This window comes from Macaca thibetana, chromosome 14, assembly GCF_024542745.1.
Source record: "Macaca thibetana thibetana isolate TM-01 chromosome 14, ASM2454274v1, whole genome shotgun sequence".
NCBI classification, from domain to species: Eukaryota; Metazoa; Chordata; class Mammalia; order Primates; family Cercopithecidae; genus Macaca; species Macaca thibetana.
In genome coordinates this window covers 109195712-109217380 of record NC_065591.1, presented here as the reverse complement: position 1 = coordinate 109217380, position 21669 = coordinate 109195712, and the positions used below count along the sequence as shown (strand labels likewise).

The following is a 21669-nucleotide window of genomic DNA, read 5'->3' as shown; positions in this document are numbered from 1 at the left end:
ATTCAAGCTGTTTTTAAATGCACTTGGGGTGAATGTTCTGTCTCAATTTATAGATGGGCAGGCCCGGTCATTAAAGGAGCCAATTTCTATTCGTGGATCTAAATGTATCTGGTCGGGAGTGGGGGTATGGACTAAGATGTTTGCTTTGATGGGTCTGGATACATGCTCCTGGTTCTGGGTGTGAATGGATATATTGAGGTGTGTGTGTGCGTGCGCACCTGGTTGGGTGTGTATCAGGGTTCGAGCCTGGGGTGAGAGTGTTTTCCAGCCCCAGACTGATGCCAGTGGAGTTTCTCCATTCTCCTGGCTGACTGGGCTCAGTCTTCATTCCCACCAGGCCCCTTCTAACCTCCAAGTCCTTGCCATCTCTGTGCCTCCATCCAGGGTTCATTCGGGGCCTCAGCCTTCACCATTCCCCAGTCCCTGACCATGGTGTCTGAGGCAATGCAGTCTTAGTGTTCCCACAGGGGCTGCACCCAGGTGAAAGTCAGGGATCTTTGTTTCTTTAGTTTTAATGAAATACATATAACTTAAATTTATCATTTGAACCATGTTTAAGTGTGCAGTTCAATGCACGTTCACAATGTTGTACAACCATCACCACTAGCACTTCCAGAACTTTTTCATCCTCTCCAACTGAAATTCTGTACCCACAAAACATGAGCTCCCCACGAAAGCTCTATTCCACCCCCGTTTTGTTGAGACAGAGTCTCGCTCTGTCAATTTTGGCTCACTGCAACCTCCGCTTCCCCGGTTCAAGCGATTCTCCTGCCTCAGCCTCCTGAGTAGCTGGAACTACAGGCATGTGCTACCAAACCCAGCTAATTGTTTGTATTTTTAGTAGAGATGGGGTTTCACCGTGTTGGCCAGACTGGTCTCCAACTTCTGACCTCAGTTGATCCACCCACCTCAGCCTCCCAAAGTGCTGGGATTACAGGCGTGAGCCACCGCTCCCAGCCTATTTCCTTCTCTCTGATTTTGACTAAGTACCTCCTAAGTGGAATCGGACAGTAGTTTTTGTCCTTTTGGGTCTGGCCTATTTCTTTTAGTGCAGTGTCTTCAGGTTCATCCGTGTTGTGACAGATGGTAGTGCTCTCTCCCTTTCATGGCTGCGTACTACCCCATTGTATTGCAATATTGTATTCTGCGTCTCCACTCATCTCCTGGTGAACGCTTCAGTTACTTCCACCTTCTGGCTATTCTGGATAATGCTGCGTTGAACATGAGTGTACAAGTATCTCTCTGAATCCCTGTTTTCAATTATTTGGGGCATAAACCCTAGGAAAGGAATTGCTGGGTGGTATGGTAATTCTATGTTTAACTTCTTGAGGAACTGCCAAACTCTTTTCCACGGTAGCTGCGCCTCTTTCCATTCCCACCAGGAATGTACAGGGTTCCCATTTCTCCATCCTCACTACCACTTATTCTCCATTATTGTTGTAAGAGCCATCCTAATGGATGTCAAGTGGTATCTCGGGACTCTTTCTTTTTGATCAAACTAATTGCTCACCTCCTTCTCCATCTGATTACTTTTTGTCTGCTGTTCTATTTTCCCCAGGCCCCTGAACCCATGCCAAATGATATTCCTATTCATTCATTCATTCGTTCATTCGTTCAGTATGTATTGAGGGCCCATCGTATGCTAGGCACCATTCTAGACACGGAGAGTGCAATAGTAACAAAGCAGGTAACACTCCTCGTCCTCACAGTGCTTCCGTTCTAATGCGGGCAGACAGGCAGATTTCACTAATGCATAAGTGGAATTTATAGACTGTCAGATGATGCTATGTGCTGTGGAGGAAAATAAACCAGGAAGAAAAATAAGGAGTGCCAGAGAGAAGCAGGGAGCTGTCTTACATAAGGAGCTAAGGAAGGCCTCATTCAGAAGAGGCATTTCAGCAAGGACGCGGCAGAGGAGAGAAGTGTTTCCCCTGAGATGGGGATGTGGCCAAAGAGGCCAGAGTGCTGGGGCACAGGAAGCGAGGGGCACAGGAGGGGATCTGAGAGGTAATGGGAAGTCACAGGTCACACAGAGCGGTGCAGCCATTGTAAGGACTTTGGCTTTCATTCTGAGAGGGGCTGGGGCAGAGGAATGACATGATCTGACTTTGGTTTTAAGAGCATCATCTTAGAGTGTCCCATTTCTTTGTCCCCACCCCTTCCCCATGCTCACAGGCACCCAAGAAGGAGCTGCAGAACGGTGTCATCCGGGGCTACCAGATCGGCTACAGAGAGAATAGCCCCGGCAGCAACGGGCAGTACAGCATCGTGGAGATGAAGGCCACGGGGGACAGCGAGGTCTACACCCTGGACAACCTCAAGAAGTTCGCCCAGTATGGGGTGGTGGTCCAGGCCTTCAATCGGGCTGGCACGGGGCCCTCATCCAGCGAGATCAATGCCACCACTCTGGAGGATGGTGAGGGCCCAAGCAGAGGGGAGTGGGCACAGATCCCCGCCATGGGCAGAGCCACAGCTGCCAGAGAGGGCTTGTGGGTCCCTCCATTTGCCCCGGGCCCCATCTTGGTCCTGTGTTCCACACAGGCTCCTTGCATCCCAGCCATTTCCTCTTGTCCACTGGCTCCTTGAGGGATGCATGGGCCATTCAGCATATTGGGCCTCTTCTTCCTTTTGACTGATGCTCTACTCATCCGGTCTCTGTCGACCTGTTGGCCTGTCTGAGAATTTGCCTGTCCACCTGTCTCCCCATTCACGCTTCTCCCTCGGCCTTCCTCCTTCTTCCTGGCACCCTAACCCCTCTCTCTCTTCCCTCTACACCTGGTCCTATTTCTCCTCTTTTACAACTTCTTGGAAAAAGGGCAGGAGCCAAATTGCCTTTGTGTTCTAGCCTGGAACCTATCCACCATCTACCTGAGATGGAGCTGAGGAGTTAAGAGATCCTAACGTGTATGCAGCAGAGGATTTAGAGTCCAGCTTTTTAAGTCTTCATTCTTCGATGACTGGAGAGAACCCCACACTCTGATTAGTACATCAAAGGGCCCAGGAGGAGAGGGTTAGGAGGCAGCAGGAACATGCCCACACTCCAAGCACAGAGAAGATGCCAGCTGGTACCTGAGCCTGCACCAGGTTGAGAAAAAGGACATGGCCCTTGATGCTCCCAGAGACGGGGCCAGGCTGACCTCTGTCCCCTAGAGAGCAGAATAAAGAAGAAGCAGAGCATTCTTCCAATCTTCCTTCTTGATGCCCCAACCCAAAACTAGGGTCTGAGACTAACGCCCCGCTGAGTCAGAACCTGCCCACCCCGCCTCAACAGAGCAAAACCAATAGTCCAGAGGGCAGAATGCCATTTCCCCATTCCCATCAGGAGACCAAGCATTTCACCACTAGAGAGCCATTCCTTTACAGGAAGCAATGCCCTCCGCCTACCTCGCCCTCTCTGAAAATGCAGCACCCAGGGGATGGGGGACACATGAGGTCAGAAACACCTGACAGTAGATACGCTCGTACCAATGGTTCCCAACATGGCCACCAGTTGGCATTATCTGGGGAACTTTCAAAATACTGATGCCAGGCTTCAACCCCAGAGATTCTCATTTCATGATTCTGGGGCAAAAGCTGGGCTTTCAGATGGGGCCGACTTCAATAGCCCCAGAGCATTGAGCGCCTGAGAAGAGGGGAGAACTGAATGAAGGAAAGAGGCACATGGCAGAGAAGTCCAGCGGGAGGGAGGAGAGCTGCACCGCAACCAAACCCTCAGCTCATGGCCCTCGCTATCCCTCTCCATCCCTCCCACCCTGAGATGCTGGCCTCGGGCCTGGGTGGGTTGAGGAAGATCAGCTTGTCTCCTCTTAGTGCCAGGAGTGTTCATTTCAGCAGTGGCCTAACACGTGGTTCTCAGCCCTGAGCACAAAGCAGAGCCTCCTGGAGGTCTGGGAAATGCAGGTTGCTGGGCTCCACCCCCCGGAGCTTCTGCTTCAGCAGGTCTGAGGTGGGTGCCAAGAATGTTCATTTCTAAGCCGGGTGTCCAGCCTGGGTAATACAGTAAGACCCCATCTCTTAAAAAGAAAAAAAGGACGCATTATGTCGAATAAGTTCGCAGGCAATGTTGCTTGTCCAGGGAGCACCTTTGGGAATCATAGCACCAAGAGTCGCACCATTATCTATGCAGGGAGGCCAAGGCTCAAGGAGATTAACTCATCCAGAACCATCTATCCAGAAAATAACAGAGTCTGGATCAAAATCTCTGAATCCCATCCATACCCTTCCTGCTTCAACTTGTGCCTCCCTTTTGCTTGGGAGCAAGGCTGGATGCAGGAACAAGCGATGCAGATGCAGGAGACTTTAGGAAGGTGTGTCCAGGGAACAGCCGTCCCAAGCCGAGGCCAGCCTGCCCCACCGAACGCTAAGCTCCCATGCACCGCCAGGCCCACCTCTGGCCTCTGTCCAAACACCACCTCCCTTGCCTCGTGGGGGCCCCTGGAATTTCCAACAGGGAGAGATCAGCATGGGCTATGGAGTCATTTTCAAAACAAAGGGGGAGAGGGGAGAAGAAAGTTTCCAGCAGCATTTGCTCAGCAGTTTTTCATACTTAATTAAGGCCCTCGTTAGCCTGTCAGATCCTGATCATTTCCTGGCAATATTAGCACTCCTCCTGGGGTATTCAAGGGCCCCTGCTTTAGCAATAGTGTCTTTTCCATAATTATATTACCTTCATTTTGTTCGAACGGACGATCTGTATTAGTTTATTACACTGGGTCCCTAATTACATGGTGCTTATATTTTTACACCTAAGTAATATGAAACAATAATCATTCTCAAAGAGAATCGTTAGGATGATGTATTATCATTTAAATGCTCATAAAAATTAGAGTTGCCTCTTGTGGGGCAATGGGATCTAATTACCTTCCAGCCAGTCTGTGCCTCCTTTCTCCCACTCGGAGCAAAGCAGACTCCGTCTTGCGCTTTGTCCCTGGCCCTCGGATGCCAGCAGGAAGTGCCACCAGAGTTCCCCCGAGCTGAGGTGGATCCCGGGGGATAGGGTTTCGGAGGCCTGTCGTCTCAGGAGGGGCAGGCTGCACAGCGCCCCAGGGTGAGCCTCAGCTTAGACTCAAAGGTGGCTCTCAGAGGGACAGCGTGGCCGGCAGGAGAAGCACCTAAGCTGGTCTCAGAGAGTGTTTTCCCATCATCCAGGCCTTTTAGTGTGCTCGAGTACAAGGGCATGAGCAAAGGTTTAATGGTCCCAGAGGTCCCGAGGTCCCGGTGGAAGCTCCTCTCCTGCACCAGGGTTAGCTGAAGTCCTTTTCCCTTATTTGCCTTCCCTTCAGCTTGGAACAAGGACACAGGAGTCCCTAGGACCAGGCCTTGGCCCAGACCCCTGGTCAGACGACACAGAGGGGCTGGCAGCCGTCAGATGAGATGATGCATTGCAGACACCTCCAGGGCTGGCTTGGTGGCCTTCCGGGTCTGTCACGTTCATCACAGCAGGATTTCCCTGGGCTGTGGTGGCCCACTGGGGAATTCCCAGGGGCTCATGCCCAGAGTTCATCACCTTCTTCCCCAGGATTTAACCACAACCAGGAATGTGCTACCCAGAGAACAAGGAGCCAAGTCTGTAAAGATTTCTGTCTGCCACAATCTCCAGGAAAGGAAACTCGGTTCACTTCCTGGCCTCCCTGCCCCAACTCTCACTCTCAGCACCCGCGAGTCAGGAGTCCCTCCACTTGTCTAACTGGACGCTCCTCTGGTTGGACCATGGAATCCAGCCTGGGACATAATTGCTGTGCTGTCACTCACACCCATGACTGACTGGACCCTTGGTTCTCCCCCGACCCCCTGCAGTGCCCAGCCAGCCCCCTGAGAACGTCCGGGCCCTGTCCATCACTTCTGACGTGGCCGTCATCTCCTGGTCGGAGCCCCCGCGCAGCACCCTCAATGGCGTCCTCAAAGGCTATCGGGTCATCTTCTGGTCCCTCTACGTGGATGGGGGTGAGTCTGCTGGGATGATGGCTGGGCCTCAGGGGAGAGGTGCAGGGTCAGTGGGGTCTGCTCCCAGGTGTAGTTAGAGCTAAGCATCCTCCCACAGCATGGCAAGGGGAAGTGCAGCCCCCTCTTCTCCACACGGGGAGGCTGCAAGAGGACGATAACGACTATAGGGACCAGGGGATAGTGAAGGGGCTCGGGATTCACTTGCACACCTCCGTGTTCAACTGAGGTCAGAGGCAGGGGCAAGGGGGGTGGTGGTACACAGGGTGGCATCTCTGGTGAGGGGTAGGAAGGAGACACCCAGCTACTCCCAGACAACAGTGTGTGTTTGGGGAAGTATTGGGGGCATGAAAGGGGCAGATGAGCTTTTCTAGTTTCAAGTGTTGATATTAGGCCTTTATGGCTGTGTGAGTCAGATACCAGTGGGGAATAGTCGGTACATTCAAATGGGGCAATCAAAGAATTTAATGAAGGGACTGAGGAGGGAGGTGGGCACCTGGGACGAGCATCAGCAGGAAGCCAGCAGCACCTAAGGCCAAGGGGGAAAGGGAGGAAGCAGGGCTATCAGAACCCAGGGAGAGCCTCCCTTGGCCAAACCCAACTGGAGCCAGGCATGCAGCAAGGCGTGTTTTCTGTGCAAACAAGCCGCCCAGGACCCAGAGAAGGGCAGAGAGGTGCGCACAGTGGAGCTGGGGGGTAGGAATGGCAAATGGAGAGAAACCAGTAAGATGGCCCAAACTTCTGAATGTCTTCCTCGCCCTGGAATGTGCAAACAGGTTTGAGTAGCATCCTACAGGCACACCAAGCTCCCGCCACTGGTGTACACAGACCTTCATGCGACCTGGAGGCTTGTAGCTCACACAGGTCAGAGGACCAGCGTCCCAAATTATGGAAACATTCCACTGAAGGCCTTAGTCATCTCAATAGACCACAAAGGACTAAAATGAGTTTGCCCCCAATCTGGCTCCTGCACTTTCTGCCTCCCAGCCCCCTGGGCCCTCTCTTCTTTCCTGGCGGACCTTGGAATCCAGCTCACAGTCATTTGTCCAGTGCTACTACGGTCCCCTCTCCCATCCAGATTCCGCTCTGCCCAGACACACTGTCAGTAGGAAGCATCTTTCCCCACCGCCACTTCCACTCTCTCCCACAAAAAGCAGAGGGCTCTAGCTCAGGTTGAGTTCCCTGAAGGTCTCCCCAATTCTTTTGCTGTGCAGTGCCAGGCCACGCTGCTCACAATGTGACCTCACTACATTCATATTCGTGTGGAACCAGGTAAAGGGTGGTTCCCTGTTTTCCAGAACTCGCTTCCTCTTTTCCAAGCCTGTGGGCTTCTCCAGCGTAACCCCTAAGGAATGTATTGGCCTCGGCAATCCCCAAAGACCAGCTGGACACTTGACCATGCTGCCCTCTTCCTGCCCTTTCTCTGGCTCCAGTCCTGGACAGGCCAGCCTGGTTTTTGACTCCAGGAGAGGAAGGCACTGCTGCTCCGGCCTCTGGGGGTCCTCCTGCACTGACCTGGAGTCTTCTCACGCTGGGCACAGCCTTCTCATCCTCTGGATCCTGGCAGCACTGCTTTCCCTGGCCAGGCCCTCTTCCTTGGCCTTTTGCCTGCCCTGGACCATCCACGAGGTGCTGGGAGGTGGGTCTCCAGGAACTCATGTCTACGAGGCTGGTCCTCGGCCCGTTACTGGACCTGTCTTTCTGAAAGCCCAGCAGTCCTAGTGGGAGGCTCCAGAGTCTGTCCCTTTTCCTTCTCTTACAACTCTGGCCCTCGTGGGACCATCTCCCTAAGCTCCTCTTTAGAATCTATGAGAAGGTCCTTGCAGGGCCGGGATGTTGGGTCCTCCCTAAGCCTCAGGAGTGTCCCAGCTCTTCCTGGCTGAGGCTATCGGCTCCACCAGCCTCACCCAGGCTTTCTGTGCAGTGAATGGCTGGGTGTCTCCAACGGTGGGGAGAAGGCAGATGGGTCACTCAACCCCTTAACCCAACTGGGAGTCCAGGGTGCTGGCTCAGGAGTAGTCAGAGGCAGGAGAGGCAGCCTCAGCCTGTCACACGTCATCCTCAGGTCGATAACCACCCAGGGAGGTCTGGCGGCCCAAGGCGGGCTAGGCAGCAGGAGGAGTGGCTGCTGAGCTGTGCCTCCTGGACGGGACCTTCTCCATCCAGGTCCAAGCCACTCCAGGCTCTCCCATGGGAAGGGAGTTGGGTAGCGGGAGGGAGAAATGTTGCTTGGAGAGATGGAGAGAGAGGCGTTTTAAAGAGCATGTCAAGGTGAAATTGGTGCAAAGTCAACTGAGGCCGGGTCCAGGCCAGCATCTGTGGCTCGCCCTCACTGGGCCCTTAGAGAGACGTGGCCTAGGGGCAGTGGCCCACATCTGCTCCTGGGTACCTCAAGGTGAAAAGCCCTCTAGTCCTCACCTCCATGGAGTTGAGGGCTGAGCCTGCGCAGTAGGTGTGAGCAGAGCCTAGGCAGCAGGGGTAGGAGCAGGGGCTGCAGCCTGATGGAGCTGGGCCCTCAGAGTTTGCTGGTCTCTGGCAGAGTGGGGCGAGATGCAGAATATCACCACCACACGGGAGCGGGTGGAGCTGCGGGGCATGGAGAAGTTCACCAACTACAGCGTCCAGGTGCTGGCCTACACCCAGGCTGGGGACGGTGTGCGCAGCAGCGTGCTCTACATCCAGACCAAGGAGGACGGTGAGTCCAGGCCTCTCCTCGGGACAGGCTGGTCCTGCTGCCCACTGCTCACCCCCAACCCCACCCCAGGAGGCAGGGTGAGAGCAGGGTACTGTCCTTTCTCCTGCCCTTTGAGCCATTGGAGGGTGGCCTTGAAGACTCTGGGGAAACGCTCTCGGATTCATGCATGAGCAGATAAGCAACGTGAACCTCCCTGCACCTCCCCCCGCCTCCCCACACACACCTGCTCTCTGAAGCATTGAATCAGAGGCCAGAGAAACCCTCTCCCCCTACCCCAAGGGCATTCTCTCTGTGGCATCTGCTCCCCTGACGCGTTCAGCCTGCTTTCCTCTGGATACAGATGTTGGGGCTGGGGGGGAGCAGGAGCATCGCTCAGCACATCCCGGGTTATGGACTTCGTGGTCACCCCATAGAGGTGGGCTCTGGGCTTCTGCCTCCAGCCCTGCCACTTTCTTCCCCTCCCAGTCCCAGCTCTATCACTTAGTTGTGTCACAGGTGGGCGCTCTGGGCCGGGTGCCCTGTTACTGGAAGAGGTGTGACAAGCGACTGGCACACAGCGGGCACAGAAGCAGAAGACATCCTTGGCATGATGGCTTCCTCCCCACTCGCCCTTAGTTTTTTCGAGGGATATGGAGGCCCAGAGCCTAGATCCTACCCAAACAATTTGGCTGAAGGCACTGGAAGGGTTTAATGTGTTGAAACGAGTGACTTAGGCTGGGAGTGGTGGTGGAGAAGCTGCCATTGTCGCCCAGTGCCTGGTGACTGGACCAGCTCCCAGCTCAGCTTAATCTCCAGGCTCTCCCTCCCTCTCCGCCTACAGCAGGCCCCCTCTCCCCTTAAGCCCTGAGCAATTCAATATTTACCAACCTGCCTGCCCTACTTTTCCTGTCATTAATCCTCCCATCAAGGCCTCCTGGGACAGCTCTGGGCAGAGCCACCTGCTCCAGTGTGGAGACTGAGCTGAGATGGCATCTAGAGCCTGGTCCCATCTTAGGCCTCAGGGCCACACTCAGGCACCTTTTGGCCTCCAGAAATGAGCCCCTGGAGCCCCCAGGCTTCTTCTTGCCCCCTGGTCTGATGCAAGGCCTACGCTATAAGCACATCTACCTGTTTAACTGATCAAGGCAAGGCCCTATGAGGAACCCAGAGGTCTAGGAGCATCACCCTTCCCTGCAAGGAGCCTTCAGCCCTCTACCCAGAGCCACACATGGTTATACACAGCAGGAGCCCGGGCCCAAAGAAGCACTGCCCCTGACCTTCGGGAGGCAGCACTGCAGCACGGAAAAGGCGCTGGTAAATACAGCGGAAGTGCATACCCCCAGCCTGGCATTCATGGGGAAGTCACTTAGCCTTCCTGAACCCCAGTTTCCTCATGATAAAATGGGGAGAGTGGTACCTCATCAAGTACTAGTACTACATCTAAAATGTCAACTACTAGCAAATAGCAGTTGCTTTATGGCTACCGAGGTGCTGGCAAGGAAATGATTGCTTCAGGCCAGATGCAGTGGCTCACACCTGTAATCCCAGCACTTTGGGAAGCCGAGAGGGGGAGGATCACCTGAGGTCAGGAGTTTGAGACCAGCCTGGACAACATGGGGAACCTCTGTCTTTACTAAATATACAAAAATTAGCCGGGTGTGGTTGGGCACCTGTAATCCCAGCTACTTGGGAGGCTGAAACACGAGAATCACTTGAACCTAGGAGGCGGAAGTTGCAGTGAGCTGACATCATAGCACTGCACTCCAGCCTGGGTGGCAGAGCAAGATTCCATCTCAAAAAAAAAAAAAGAAAGAAAGAAAGAAAAGAAAGGAAGCGGCATCAGAGCCTCCAAGGGGAAGCCCAGGTCACAAAGAACCCAGTGTCGGATGAGGTCTCATCCAGAACGGCAGTCATAATATGACTTAACCCGCCCAAGAGCCCCGGGAGGGAGGCATTATTTCCACATTACAGGGGAGAAAACCGAGGCCTCCAGAGTGAAAGCTACTTTCCAAATGCCACTCAACTAACAGGGGACAAATCCAGGCTTTCTTGTCTCCACATACTTTATCCTTTCCATCAAACTACTTGTGTCTGCTAGGAAGCTGTTTGTTGTGAAAGCCAGTGAAAACAGATTTCAGCCATAAGCACATTTATTATCACACACAGCAATAAGTCCTGAGTAGGACAGCTCCAGGGTTGGTTAAGTCAGAGGTTCCCAGCCTTCTGCTCTGCCATCCTCTGAATATCAGCTGCCCCTGCTAGGATTTCAAGATGGCTGCAGCCCTAGGCATCACACCAGACAAGATAGAGTTCAGACTGAGAAGAGGGAGTCTCTTCCTGTGGGCATGCCTCTCTTGGGAGTCAAAGTAACTTTCCCAGAAACCCCCTCAACAGACTTATCCTCATTTCCCATTGGCCAGAGTGGGGCCACATGCCTCTTGCTAAGCCAGTCGCCAAACAGCAAATTGAATTATCGTGGCCAATTTACCCCAAGCACAACATACCCTCTAGTGTGGGCAGTAGAGACAGCTGTCTCTGAAGTGTGGAGGAACACAGGTACCTAAGCAAAAGTGAGGTTCTATTTGCAAGAACCAGGAAGGAATGGCAGAGGGTAGCAGTCAACTCTGCCTGTCCTCCACAGCCACCCCACCTCCACCAGGCTCTCCCATTCATAGGTGGAAGTTATTAGTTATTGCTCAGTTGGCATGGAAAGCAGACAGGTCTGTGGTCCAATTCCAGCCCTGGTGTGGGAGCTTGTGCAAATATCCTCATCTGAAGACACCATGACCCCACCCTCAGGATTTTGAATTTTTCTAAAGGAAAAACAATATCAGGAAATTTAGAAAAAAGCGAAAGAAATTTAAAAGAACAAAATGCAAACATAAATTCAGGTTTATTTACTGAGTCCAGATCTCTTAGTCCAAGCATGATTTCAGGCTGGCTTGGCTGGACCCAGTTAATGAGCTCCAGTGCTGACTCCTCAGCCTCCGTCTGTGAATATTAAACCTAGCAACATGACCTCCAAGTGCAAAGTTGACTTGGATTTTAGACCACTTTAAAGACCTTTAACTGAGGAAGAGGCATGACTAGCCCCACGTTTTAGGAAGGTAATTCTTGTTGATGGCCGGCAAAGGGTGGGTAATAAGGACTAGTGTCAGAGAGACCGGTTAGAACCTGTCGAGGTAGAGGCGAGGAAGTTATGCACTAGGGCAGCAGCACTGAGGATGAATGGCAGTGACAAGTTCAGAGAAACATATCAGAGGAGTTCTACCTCCAGCAAGGGTGGATTGGGTGACTTAAACTCACGCTTCTTCTTGCTGAGGACAGCTAGCAAATATGGACAAACTACTTTTCAGAACACCTGTTGAAGGCATCAGAAAGCTAGCAGGAGAGTGAAGAATCATTAGGCCGGGATCCAGGGGAAAACAGAGGCCCCGGAGGTGAGCCTGACATTTGGAGCAGCTCCTTCCCTAAGGGACATTTGCTGAATCTGGAGGCAGTGGCCGAGAAGCTGAACAGCACTAGAAAGACATGAACTGGAGGTCAGGGCCTGCCAGGATGTGGGGGTCTGTCTGGTGAATCCCCCTCACTTAGAGTTGAGACCATGAAGGATGGCACTGTAAGCGTAAAAGTGGACCAAAAGCAGACAGTTCACCTTCAAATCATCCCAATACTGGAAATTGAAGTTACCCCAGATTGCTAGTGCCCAGATTGCAGGTGCCTATCAGGAGCAAACGTGAATCCTCTCTTTAGGAAGATAACATCAGCAGATGCCACAAATTATTTCTACAAACTATTTTGCAAATGCTGTGTCTGGAATACAATAAAAAATAATGGGACAACACTAACAAAAGCCAGCAGGCAAAAAAAGACAGATAAGAGCAACAGACCCGCAAAGGTTTCAGACTTGGGTCTTATCAAACATGGACTTAAAGATAATTATGTTTGACAAGATTGAAAACTTCAGAGAATTGGAAACTATCAAATGGAAAATCTAGGGGAAAATACCCTAATACTTGAAATTAACTCAGTTGATGAGTTTAATAACACATTAAACATAGTTGAAGATATAACTCATGAATTGGAATATAGGCAGAAGAAAATATCCAGATGTAGCACAGAAAGACAAATAGATGGAAAAGTAAAACAGCAGGTAAGAAACATTGAACTTCAGTGTGTATACAGATCACTTGGGGATCGTGTTAAAATTCAGATCCTGATTTGGCAGGTCTCAGGTGAAACCTCAGATTTTGAATTTCTAACATGCTCCCAGGTGATGCTGGTAATTATCCACAGACCACATTCCAAGTTTCAAGGACACAGAGGATGCAGTGAGAAGAAATCCCAAAGAAGAAGAGACAGAGAATGAAGTAGAAGATAAAATGTCTGAAAATGTTTCAAAACTGATGAAAGATATCAAGCCACAAATTCAAGAAGCTCTACAAACTCTATTGTCACACATTAAAGAAATCCGCACTTTGGGAGGCTGAGGCGGGTGAATCACGAGGTCAGGAGTTCAAGACCAGCCTGGCCAAGATGGTGAAACTAAAAATACAAAAAATTAGCTGTTTCTACTAAAAATACAAAAAAAAATAGCTGGGTGTGGTGTCAGGTGCCTGTAATCCTAGCTAGTCGGGAGGCTGAGGCAGAGAATTGCTTGAACCCAGGAGGCGGAGGTTGCAGTGAGCCGAGATTGTGCCACTGCACTCCAGCCTGGGTGACAGAGGGAGACTCCATGTCAAAAAAAAAAAAAAAAAAAAAGGCCGGGCGCGGTGGCTCACACCTGTAATCCCAGCACTTTGGGAGGCTGAGGCGGGCGGATCACAAGGTCAGGAGATCGAGACCACGGTGAAACCCCGTCTCTACTAAAAATACAAAAAAAATTAGCCAGGCGCGGTTGTGGGCGCCTGTAGTCCCAGCTACTCGGGAGGCTGAGGCAGGAGAATGGCGTGAACCCGGGAGGCGGAGCTTGCAGTGAGCCGAGATCGCGCCACTGCACTCCAGCCTGGGCGACAGAGCGAGACTCCGTCTCAAAAAAAAAAAAAAAAGGAAAAGAAATCCACATCTAAGCATATCATATGAAAGCTTATAAAGAAAACAGAGAGAGATCTTAAAAGCAACCAGAGGAGAAAAAACTGATTACTCCAAAGAAAGAGCAATAAGATTGTGGCTAACTTGTCAGAGACAATGGAAACCAGAAAAAAGAACAATGATTTATTTGTATATATATATAAAATATGTAAGGGAAACAGTTACCAACCTATGATATTATACCTAACAAAACTATTCTTCATGATGAAGATGAAATAAAGACATTTTCAGACAAATAAAAACTGAGAGAATGTATCACCAACATACCTGCCCTAGAGAAGTATCAGAGGATATTCTTTAACTAGAAGGAAAATGATCGTAGAAGGAAGCTCAGTGATGCAGCAAGTAAAGGCAAAGCAATTAAATGGTGAATGTATGGGTAAATCTAAATTAATATTGGCTGCATAAAACAGCAATGATGATGATGATGTATAATATAGAATTAAAATAAACAACAATGGGGGTGGCTCAGTGTAATCCCAGCACTTTGGGAGGCCGAGGTGGGTGGATCACTTGAGGTCAAGAGTTCGAGACCAGCCTGGCCAACATGGTGAAACCCTGTCTCTACTAAAAATACAAAAATTAACCTGGCGTCATGGTGGGCACCCATAGTCCCAGTTACTCAGGAGGCTGAGGCAGGAGCATCGCTGGAACCTGGGAGGCGGAGGTTGCAGTGAGTGAGCCGAGACCACATCACTGCACTTCAGCCTGGGCAACAGAGTGAGAGTCTGTCTCAAAAAAATAAAAATAAAGTGAAATAAAATACACAGTAATGGCAAGGTTGGGACAGGGTAAATGGAAGCTCTAAGGTCACTGCATTGTCTGAGAAGAAAAGTGCCCATTGATATTAGACTTTGGTAAACTAAAGATTCATGTTGTAATCTATTGTGGAACCACTAAAAGTAGTGAAAGACTGTGTAATAGTCAAGCTAATAGAGGGAGGAAAATAGAATATTTTTTATTTGACTTAATTAAAAGAAGCCACAAAAGAAAAGAAAAAGAAAAAATGGGGATAGGATAGATGAGACAAATAGAAAGTATTTAGTAAGATGGTATATTTAAACCCAAATATAACAGTAATCGCATTAAAGATAAATTAACTAAATCCTCCAACTAAAAGATAATGACCGTCAGGATGGTAGGTGAAAACCAATGCCCAAATATGTGCTGTTTACAGGAAATGTATAAAACATAAGGGTATAGAAAGGTTCAACATGAATGGAAAAAATAAGACATATCATGCAAACTGTCTAATAGAAAGCTGGAATATTAGTGTCAGACATACTATACTTTAAGGCAAAAAGAATTAGTAGAGATAAAGAGGAACACTTTGTTCTGATAAAACACTCAATTTACTAGGCAAATAAAGCAATTCTAAATTTGAATGTACTGAATAATATAACCTCAAGATATATAAACACAAAAACTGATGAATTACAAGGAGAAAGAGACAAATTCACAACCACAGTGGAAGATTTTGACACACCTCTTTCAATAACTGATAGGAAAAAAAGTGTGCAAGCATGGAGATTCGAACACTCCAATTAGTGTACTTACCCCAGTGGCCATCCATGGACGCCTTTACCCCACAGCTGCAGAGACATCCAGCAGAAGTGACACACAGGGCTGTGCAGCACGGAGGACAGGTGGAGTCAAGGACAATTCCCAGGTTCTGGACTCAGGCCCCCAGAAGGATGATGATGCTGTATCTAGTTATTTTATTTAGCCCCAAGTGATTGACTAGGAAAGAAAACATTGAGGTAGGTGCCATCAGCTGAGAGGTGAGAGACAGAATGCAAAAATAATAATTGTTATAATTTATTGAGTGTCTTATGCAATAGGCACTGTGCTAGCTGCTTTTATTTTACTTTATTTTATTTTATTTTATTTTAGAGACAGAGTCTTGCTCTGTTGCCCAGGCTGGAGTGCAGTGCCGTGATCTCAGCTCACTGCAACTTCCACCTCCTGGGTTCAAGTGATTCTCCTGCCTCAGCCTCCCTAGTAGCTGGGATTACAAGCACACGCCACCATGCCCGGCTAATTTTTGTACTTTTTGTAGAGACAAGGTTTCACTAGGCTGGTCTCAAACTCCTGACCTCAGGGGATCCGCCCGCCTCGGCCTCCCAAAGTGCTGGAATTTCAGGCATGAGCCACCACGCCTGCCCAGTACTTTAATTAGCACTAATTCTCACTACAACCTTTTAATACAGTTCTTATATCCATTGTATAAATGGGGACACTGAAGCTCAGAGAGGTAAAATAAATTGAATAGGATGCTATCACTGTCCTCAAAAGATCATAAAAGTTTCTGGAAGGAAAACAAGTACACAACCATACAACAGAGAGATGAGAATAGGCAATGTGAGCTGAGAACAGGAAGCTTCCAGTCCCCCAGGCAGAGTCCTGGGGTCCCAGCTAGGCAAGAGAGGCCCAGAGAGGAGGGCAAGGGGAGATCAGAGTCCATAAGAGTTGGAGTCCACTTCAGATGGATTTCCTAGTCACTTCTAAGGTAGACTTTCTTCCAGAAAGGGCCCAGCCAGCACTCCAAGGGCAATGCCCTGGGCTCATGCCAGAAAACAGGCTGTGGTCCCAGCTTCGAGAAACTCACAGGCCAAAAAGGAAAGTGACAGGTGCCGGGTGTTTTCCCGCTAAAAACACTCTTACAGTTAGTAAGGGGGTGAGGGTCAGGGGTTAAGGTCAGAGGGATCAAGATGAATTCCTCATAGGTTCTGTTTCTCTTTTGCCTATCGTAAGTCCTTGGTTCTGGCCGAACAGTTCTGAAGCTGGCACTCCAAGGGCCTCCATTTCAGAGACTTTGTTACAATTCCAAAATGATCATTTTCTCCTCCTACCTGTTTACCATGCTGGACGGACCCCCCCTCCTCTAAACCACAGCTCAAGGATGGGAGCTCCAAGAAGCTCTCCCAGATTGATCTGCCTCCCTCTCCCAACCCTGTCATTTTCCCCAAAGGCTGTGCTCCTGCTTTCTCTCCACTGACCAGGCCTTCTCCCTGCTCAGTTCCAGGTCCCCCTGCTGGCATCAAAGCTGTCCCTTCATCAGCTAGCAGTGTGGTTGTGTCTTGGCTCCCCCCTACCAAGCCCAACGGGGTGATCCGCAAGTACACCATCTTCTGTTCCAGCCCCGGGTCTGGGCAGCCGGTAAGTGAGTTCAGGGCCAGATGCTGAAGGGGATGGAAGGAGAGAAAAGGGACCCTGTAGATCAGCTGGCTTCCAGACCAAACTCTGAAGCTGCCTGTGTCTGAGCTTCTGCCTGGATTCATAGATAAGAATGGGGACTGGCCACCCAGAGTGGCCGAAGCCTTACTCAGTGTCCAGCTTGAGTCAGTCCTCTGTTCCAGAGGCCGCAAGATGGTCCCAAGCACTGGAGGCTCCTTTGAGTCAGGTGGGTCATGCCCAACCAGGCAGGGTGGAAGGGAGGTCAGCCTCAGCTCTCCTGCTCTGGCTCACAGAGGAAGCTCCCAGCAGGTCCCCAGACTGGTCTGTGGCCTCTGGGAATGAACCGTCTTTCAATGCGGTTGGTCTGGGCTTAGAGGAGCTGTTGGAGCTCTGCCCCGCATGAGTGCCTCCACATGGAGCAAGCTGAGGGAGAAGGAAAGATGGGGGAAAGCTGAGAGAAGGCACAGGCATCTCTGGGCCAGGGCCTGGGCTCAGGCAAGAGGAGAGAATTGAGAGTCTGCAGTATCTGCCCTAACCCTCGGAGCAGAGGGGGCAGCCCCCAGGCCAGACATAGGGCAGGGGGCTAGCCCCGCCCTTCCACTGATGCTGGGAGGGGCCCCACAGAGAGGGAAGGGAGGATGGGGATGGATGCAGGGGGATATGCACCTATATCCCATCATATGCATTTTTCCCTCTGCCTCTTTCATCATCTCCAGCCAGTCAACCACAAAGTCCTGCTGAATGACTACTATAGAGCATGCCTGTTCTAGGGACGGGAGCAGGAGCAGATACCTGCCCTCAAGGGGCTTCCAGTCTAGTGGAGGTGGGTGGCAGAGGGGAGCACACTAGAGGGGCAGGAGTACTCTCAGAAAGATATGCCCAGGGCTGGAAGCAAGGAGCAGAAGCAGGTGCAGGAGGCCTGCTCCTCCCTCCATCAACAACTGGGCATCAGCCTGAGATCTGCAGATGAGCTTCTGGCCGCCAGGAAAGCTGCCCTGAGATTGCTCAGTAATTGTGTCATCATCTCCTCCTATACTCTCTGCTTTCCTGTGGTCTTTCTGAATTACCCTCTGAGTGGTAGGTGGCCCAGCTCCCCGCCAGTGAGGCCAGAGTTCTATTACCAGAGGGGAAGCCCACTGACTGTGGCCCCTCCTCTCCATCCTCACAGCCACTACCTCACATGCGGCAAAGTGCACACACGTCATCACTGTACACCTCTGCGAATTTTCACAACCCACCCAAGCAGCAGCACCCAGAGCACGGAACAGGACATTACAACACCCTGAATCCCCATGCCCCGCTCCAGTCCCCGCCTGCCCCTCCTCCCGGGTAACCATCATCCTGACCTCAATAGCATAGATTAGTGCTGCTTCTTTTTGTACTTTGTATAAATGGAGTCATACCATTTGTCCAGCTTCTTTTACCCAACATTATTTTGAATTCCTGAATTTCATTTGCAATGTTGTGTGTGGTTATAGCTCATTCATTCTTCTGTCTAGTTTTTGTGTGCATACGTTACAATTATTAATCCATTGTGCTAGCCATTAGTATCCATTGATGGAAGGCTTTGGGGCAGTTTTCAGTTTGGAACTCTTCAAATGGCGCTGCTGTGAACATTCCTGTGTGTGTCTCGGGGTGCTCGTGGGCCTGGGTCTCTGTCAGGTGTGCACCTAGGAGAGGCAGCGCTAGGTCACAGGGCCTGCAGGTGTTCGCTGAGAACAGCCTGCCATTGTTGGGTGCTCATGCCAGTCACACCCCCACTCACGGGGGATAAGAGTTCCAGGGACTCCACATTGGTGCAGACACTTGGTGTTTTTCGGGCAATGCTTTCAGCCATGTGTTCTGCTGTTTTCCCGTCTCCCCTCGACTCTGCCACACACCCACACACACACACACACACACACACACACACACACACACACACACACACTCTAGGTTCTCAGGACACTGAGCTGTTCACAATTGTGGGCAACACCGTGCCTCTTCACACCTCCACACCTTTGCCCCATGGGTTCCTCCCGTGGCGTGCTCCTCACCCCCGTCAGACACTGAACACATTTGAAGGCAGTCACTGTTCATATATCTGTCTTCCACCCTGGTCTCTGAGGCCCCCACGAGGACAGGGGCAGCATCTTTTCATCTTTGGGCCCCAGAGGCTGACCACTGTGCCTGGAACATCCTGGTCATGGAATACATGTTCCATGAACAATGAATCAGTAGCAGCCTGGCAATTCTATAGCCTCAGATACTGGGCAAGCTTCCTTTCCTTAATTGGTGGGAGAGGGGAGTCATTCTCTAGCTTGGACTTTTGCAGTCATTTCCTCCTCTGATAATGAAGTCTTTCCAAGGGCTTGGTGTCCGGGAGCCACGCCTCCTCGCTAACTCAGGCTTCAGGGTTCCTCTCCTGGGCTCCAGAACAGAGCTCCTGGTTCCCTCCCCTCCTCCTGTTGCTGGAGACACTGGGACCCTCCCTCCATCTTCTTCATGTCTTGCAATTTCCCATCAGACAGTATCACACAAGTCCTGCTGATGTGATGAGAACTTCAGTTCAGCCCTGTAGGGGAACTAGGGGCAAAGGCTGGGGGAAAACTGAACTTAGTGAGGGTCCTGGGTACCTGGGGACCTAACCACTGTGTGTGACATGATCACTTTGCACAAATATATTCCAAATTCCAAACAAAGTCACAAACTCATTTATGAAAGACAGCTCTGGGAGAGGGTGCGAGGGATGAGGGCACACGCGTGTATCAATGACAGTGCAAAACCGTGGCATGAGCTTGGAGTCACAGGCAGATACCTGAGACTGTGTGTGCTCACACATGCTGGCAGGAGCGGATGAACCAGTACCTGTGGCATCCTCAGAAAAGACTGTGTATGGCCTTGACTCTAGGGGAGTTACCCCTGGGGACAGCCACAGCTGCATTCAATCCTGGTAGACATTTTGCTAATAATATAATACATTTTTCACTGATTATAAAAATAATGCAATTTTATTATAGAAAATCTGTAAAACATATCAAAGAATAAAGAGGAAAGTAAAAATTACTTCTACTCTTACTTCCTACAGACAAACACTGGTGATGTTTTGGTATATAGTCTTCCAGTCTTTGATCTGTATATATAGTACAGGTTTTGAGGTGCTTCATTAAACCAAATTAAAATAATATCATACATAATGTAATGCAATCTGCTTTTTTCATGGAATACCTGTTGATGCTTTCCTACACCATCAGATACTCTTCTAAAACATTGTTTCGTGTGTGTGTGTGATGGAGCCCTGCTCTGTCGCCCAGGCTGGAGTGCAGTGGCACCATCTCGGCTCGCTGTAACCTCCACCTCCTGGGTTCAAGTGATTCTCCTGCCTCAGCCTCTCTGGCAGCTGAGATTACAGGCACACATCATCACGCCTGGCTAATATTTGTATTTTTGTAGAAGCAGGGTTTCACCATGCTGGCCAGGCTGGTCTTGAACTCCTGACCTCAGTGATCCGCCCACCTCGGCCTCCCAAAGTGCTGGGATTACAGGCATGAGCCACCACACCTGACCTAAAACATGATCTTGAATGGCTATTTACAGAATCTATTTAACCAGTCTCCCATTATTCTATATTTAATGTGTCTTTCAAATTTTCACCATTATAAATTACGCTTCAATGAGCATCCTTCACAGAAGTCTTTATGCACATATTTTAATATTTTCTTAGGGTACATTTCCATAGGAATTCCTGGGTCACGAAGAGTGTAAATATTCTTAAAGTTCTGCATACAGATTTACAAATTGCCCTTCAGAGCATTTGCACCCATGTACGTTTCCACCAGCAGGAGGAGTGGCCAGCAGCATTGTCCTTTGCACCTATGCTGATCCTACATTTGTTTTCTGTTTTGTTCTGCTTAATTTTTGTTAGATGGGCTTTTTATAAATGTGCCTTATTTTAAAGTACCTTTCTTTGGTTACTAGTTAGGTTTTATATGTTTATTGGCTATATTTTTCTTCTTTGGGTAATTGTCAATTTACATCCTTTGTCCAGATTTCTATTTGTGTTTCTCATGTTTTTCTTATTGATTTATAAGTGTTCTTTACATATTAAGGATAATAGCCATTTTCCGTCATATAAGTTGCAAGTTTCTGCCAATTCATTGCTTGCCTCTTTATTCTGGTTTTTGGTTTTTGTTTGTTTGTTTTTGAGACAGAGCTTCACTCTTATTGCCCAGGCGGGAGTGCAATGGCATGATCTCAGCTCACTGCAGCTTCCACCTCCCAGGTTCAAGCAATTCTCCTGCCTCAGCCTCCCAAGTAGCTGGGATTATAGGCATGTGCCACCACCCCTGGCTAATTTTGTATTTACTATAGTAGAGAGGGGATTTCACCAAGTTAGTCAGGCTGGTCTCAAACTCCTGATCTCAGGTGATCTGCCTGCCTCAGCCTCCCACAGTGCTGGAATTACAGGCGTGAGCCAGTATGCCTGGCCTTTAGTTCTGTTTTTGATGTACCATAGTTTTTCTTTTTACAGAAGCTGAATTTATCAACCATTTCCATTTATGATTTTGCCTTGATTTTTATGATTAGAAAACTGGATAAATATTTACCTATAGTTTCTTCTTTCATAGCTTGCCTTTTTTAAAAACCTTTGATCCACTGGAACTTTATTTGGGGATATGGCTGTGTGCTTTTGACCATGATTTTAGGAGACTCATGTGGTATCCAGGTTAAAAGGAAAGCACCCAGGATCTGGGTTGGATGCTAATACCTACAAAGAGAACCCAAAATTTCTTTCCCTGCCTGTGTAG

General features: G+C 49.8%; 1 protein-coding gene across 1 annotated transcript in view; it reads left to right on the top strand.

Moving 5' to 3' along the window:
• DSCAML1 (DS cell adhesion molecule like 1) overlaps positions 1–21669 on the top strand; it is a 367270-nt gene that overhangs the window by 326940 nt on the left and 18661 nt on the right. Inside the window, exons 17-20 of the mRNA XM_050758358.1 lie at positions 2176–2416; positions 5797–5943; positions 8480–8635; positions 16725–16864. Coding sequence (XP_050614315.1) covers positions 2176–2416; positions 5797–5943; positions 8480–8635; positions 16725–16864 — 684 coding nt within the window. The remainder of the gene's footprint in view (positions 1–2175; positions 2417–5796; positions 5944–8479; positions 8636–16724; positions 16865–21669) is intronic.